The sequence below is a fragment of the Coffea eugenioides genome, chromosome 2, assembly GCF_003713205.1.
Source record: "Coffea eugenioides isolate CCC68of chromosome 2, Ceug_1.0, whole genome shotgun sequence".
NCBI lineage: Eukaryota > Viridiplantae > Streptophyta > Magnoliopsida > Gentianales > Rubiaceae > Coffea > Coffea eugenioides.
In genome coordinates this window covers 6813635-6818431 of record NC_040036.1, presented here as the reverse complement: position 1 = coordinate 6818431, position 4797 = coordinate 6813635, and the positions used below count along the sequence as shown (strand labels likewise).

Genomic DNA, 4797 nt, shown 5'->3' with positions numbered 1-4797 from the left:
AATCTTGTATTATTAAGTTCATATATGTATAAGAAGAATACCGTTTGGAAAAAAAAAAAAAAAAAGTCCTTTTTTTGTTTTGTGTCAATTGGCACTTTCCTATACTACTCATGTTTCTGCACTCATTCTACTCTTACTCCTATACTAACTTTTTTTCCTATACTACACATGTTTCTGCACTAATTCCATTCTTACTCCTACACTGACTTTTTTTTTTGTTTTATGTCAATTGGCACATTCCTATACTACTCATGTTTCTGCACTAATTCTATTCTTACTCCTACACCGACTTGTCTAAGAAAGGATCCAATTGAGTCAGAGGAAATTGATAGAAATTAAACCACAAATATATTTGTATATCTTATATAATTTTGCAATTCAAAAAGTCTAACTAATTTAATTTGCGTATTAAATGAGAAAAATTTCACCAAATATAAAAAGATTTCCAATATTTAAATAAAATAAAATCCTAAACAGTCAAAACAAAATAAACCTCCACAATTAGTAAGACAAGCTTGAATAAATGTATAAATAAGTCTTAATGACCTTAAAAGAACTATTCACATGCCAGCCCAGCCAAGCTCGTTTAGAAAAAAGCCCAATCTGATGTTTGAGTTCGACTTATTTAATTAAACCAACGAGCCAAACTTGAACTTATACGACCCAAAGGAAGGTTCTTGCGATGGCTAACAGCAAGGGACCGTTGGTTTCATATTTCTTACTTTCACAAATATTAGTAGCAATTTCATCTGACCTATACCTAAAATTAAGCCGACCACCGTATTACCTAACTAGGCACAGACTTTGAACATGTAGGCACCCAAAAAGTGAAAAAAGTCGTCAACCTTGTAAGTTCCGCAACTATTTCTACAGTATGCCTCAGGCCTTTAACCTGAAAAAAATGTGGGACGTACAGAAATGGGAGAAAACAGACCGCCGCAACCAAAAACAACGGAAATCATGAATATAATATAGATCAATACATATTCTTCAAAAAGATGACCACATCCCTAAAGAGCTGGCCATACAAAAGTAACAATGAAAAAGTTGAGACGATTCCGAGCCAGTTGACAACTTTATTAGTACAATTACAAGATCTGAGCAGCGGTGTTCAGCTTTTCGGCCAAGCTAAGTTGCGTTCTTGTGATGCTTGACAAATATAGCAAGAGTAATTGATCCTATGTGAAAGTAACAAAAAATTGTGGTCAGGAGAGATAAATACATGTTCACCTTCATGATCATAACAGCACAGCACAAAAGCATGTAATTTCTAGCAATCAAAGACAATCAGAACCAAGGAACGATAAAAATAAACACAAAGAATACCACCAGTTAAACAACAAAAAACATATTACAGGTCTAGGTTAACTTTAATAAATACGATGAAGTATCTCACAATTTTCAGAGGCAAAATAGTTCAGTGCCTCACTAACTAAAGGGCCATTTAAGATCCCAACAGCGACAACGAGATCATCATATACAAGTGAAAGACAAGAGGCCCAATACGTCATAAGGCAAATGCATCAACATACACAAGACACACACATGCACATAATAGGTACCTCAACAAACATATACACAGACACAAAGGCCAAATATACACTTGCGCATATTTATGACAAAACAGAGACACAGAGCTATATGACTCCTTTATCTTAGGCGCCAAAAGGAAGGAACATAGCAAAAACATGATGGCTACCTGAAGACTGTCATTTACAAGCTTATCAAAAGCTTGGGATGAAAGTTTTGGCATGGAGGATACAGAATCTGATATAAATCTTCCAATGTTATTATCTGGTGCAACGCGCCCTTCCTGAAATGAAGATTCAGAGGAGGTTTAGAGAGAATCCATGGGAAGTGCCCTTGCAAATCCGGTATATAGTACCATGATCTTACCACCACATCGTCAACATATTTGTAAACATCATCTATTAGAGCAAGTAATCGTTCCATCGTGGCTTCCATTCCTTCCACGTCACCAGGAAGTTTGTCAACCATTGTTGTCTTAAGAATATCAACTACAATCATTACAAGAACTTCCAAGTCAAAATTGTCTTTATAGTGATAAACCAAAGAAATCTACTGTAAAAATTAAGCTCTGCAAGCAATTCTATTACAAGACCCAGTCATTAGAAAGAGAATTACATCAGGGAAACCATTAGGATCTACAAGTATGCAGCATCTGAAAGAAGGGAACAATTATCTTATTATCTCTCCAATTTACCCATCCCAGGCTCTAATTCGCTAATCCCGTCATCCACTCTTCCATGCCTCAAACTTATCAGACTAGACTGTGCCAATCTGTCCAAACAAGCCAGGTCCAAAACTAATAGGTCAATCCAGAGAAACAGTCGGCCCAAGTTTTTTAGTTGTCCTTTTTTCCCCTCTTCTCTTATTATTTCCCTCTTCAATTTTTATTTGACTGGATCCTTAGGAGTAAACAAATGGTTCCATATGCAAAAGCTAATCTGATCATCTCTATTCTTCCAGTTTATAGTAATTTCTTTAAAGGCTTAACTTTTAGGAAAAGTAACAAGTGAGACAAATAGTCAATAACCCTGTTGTTTGAACACCCATTAAAGACCTAAGCCATTCATAAACAAAATTCCCTGCCATCAAGAAATCACCAGCGGTAACTAACCAACCATATCGGCATCCATATGCTAGAAGATCACTAAAGGGAGGACTGAGGGAATATAATGGGTTCAATGTAGATCAAATCCCACTAACATAAAATAGCATAAATTTCCAACAGGGGAATGGAATGCAGCTCCATGGATTTGCTAACTAGATGAGCTGCTAACAAGGGCAGCCTAATGCTTTCTCCACACAAAGCAAAATTAATCTTAGCACCCCCAAGGTAAAACCCAAGCCTCACTTCCCTTAGTCCACTTAAGTATAGCAGGTAAGCACACAATGTTAGAGCAAGGATATTGACGCAGACAGCTTACATCCAACCCGCTCTGCTTCTACCATTCGTAGGTCCAAAGGAATCTCTTGAAATTGTGCAGCAAGTTGTTGATCTCCAAGAGACAAATTAACAGAGACAAAAGCTTTAATTGAAGCCCCTGCATTGGTGAATCCTGTATCAACAGTTAAATGAACAGGATTTGGAACTTCTCTTGAGTAGAACTCATGAATCAAAGCACTGCCACCTGTGACTCCGGACCCAGTTGAAAACCTGTCAACAAGCATGGAAGTAATACATCTTAATTCACTTTAGAAACTACCATTAGTATCTACAGATAACATTGCATATATCGAGTTGCAGAGTACCAATCGCAGAATTTACCATTCAACCTCAAAGAATAAACCATTCACCAAATCAGTATTTTGAAAAGCACATCTGATGATGGTTTCATTTACGGTTTATCCAACAAATACAACATAAAAAGGCCACCTTCCATGCAGAAGTGGTAAAATACTTGAAATTGTATTTGATTAGCCACAGCAAATGAAGAATTCCCAAAAAAAAGGAAATAAAATCATATGTAAGGAGAGACAATGTAAAAGAATAATCTCGTTTCCAGAAAAGAAGAGAAAAATTTACAATAAATTACATATGTTACAATTTGTATTGGCGTTTATTTTGTGAGGATCTGTAACAACCTACTTCTACTGCCGGTAAAAGGCATTCCAATCTGAAGTTCATCTTTTCAGTCGATCACTTGAAAGCAAGCCTAGAATAAGTGAGAGAAGGGCCAAGTCTGAGCAAGAAGCAAAAGCTCCTACTGGTAGTTATTCCTCTCCATATTTAACGAAGTTTATAGAGTGTCATTTATTAGCAGAGAATTCTCATTATCCAACAAAACCACTAAGAGGTCCAAAGAAGCCACCATCAAAAAAGAGGGAAAAGATGCTTCCAGAGGTTAGACTGTATATACCAATGAACGAAGCTGCATGGCCACATCATATGCGCATCAAATATCACACTCTGATAAACTGTCCAATCCAACAAGGAAAATAACACAGCAGATCATTTAAGTTGGTATCAATTACTAGTAATCCTGATTAAGAAATCCAGACTCCGTGATAAAAGACCCCCTGCGCCACACACAGGCAATGTTTTGAAAATACAGGCAGGCAGGATAAGAATTTCTAAAGCAAATAATATACATTGAAAACATGTTTTGCCACAATTTTTATTCCTTAACTTCCTAGTTGACGACCCGACCTTTTTTGTCACCATTCAACTAAGGGGAAATAAAAGGGACAAAAAAAAAAGAGGTTCCTGAAGTTACCATCCAACAATAACTTCCTTGGGATTCACCTTCTGCTGAGACGCAAGCATATTATGGTGGTAATCAATATCTAATGCAACCTAAAACCACAACAAATATCCGAAATTACTCAAATCAGCTCCTTCAAGTCATTTTATCTAAATAGAGGAAAAATCTGAACAAAAAATAAGGACAGCAAAATTAATCGAGAGGCGAAAGAAAACCTGATCTGATGACTCGTTATGGGGAACAGCATACGAGTTGCGAATATCGACAGTGCCGTCAGGCAAGACGGAGCCGAGAAGAGTACCAATGACTCGCTCGGCTTGGTCGGGTCGCCTGACAAAGCAGTCGCAGATGTTAAAGATGACTAATGGATGAATCCTTGCCGTTAAATTGGTCGATGCTTGGGGAAATTGCAAAATTGTTTGGCCGCCCGATGCCATTGTTTGATCTCCGGTCTGTTTTGGAGCGACAAATATTGGGTTTGGAGGGAGAGTTCCGCGGAGAGATGGAAGTCGGAGTGGTGTTAGGCAATTGTAGGGTTTAGATGAGTGAGAAAGAGCAGATGGTTGGA

The 4797-nt window shown here is 37.4% G+C and overlaps 1 protein-coding gene across 1 annotated transcript; it reads right to left on the bottom strand.

Annotated features, from left to right (window-relative positions):
* Nucleotides 1–828: 828 nt before the first annotated feature.
* On the bottom strand, nucleotides 829–4797 carry LOC113761894 (eukaryotic translation initiation factor 3 subunit F). The gene is made up of 6 exons (XM_027305069.1): nucleotides 4445–4797; nucleotides 4242–4321; nucleotides 2952–3181; nucleotides 1897–2018; nucleotides 1700–1813; nucleotides 829–1178 (listed from the first exon to the last, which is right to left on the bottom strand). Exons 1-6 carry the CDS (start codon nucleotides 4664–4666, stop codon nucleotides 1089–1091), a joined length of 858 nt encoding a protein of 285 aa, XP_027160870.1. The 5' UTR covers nucleotides 4667–4797; the 3' UTR covers nucleotides 829–1088.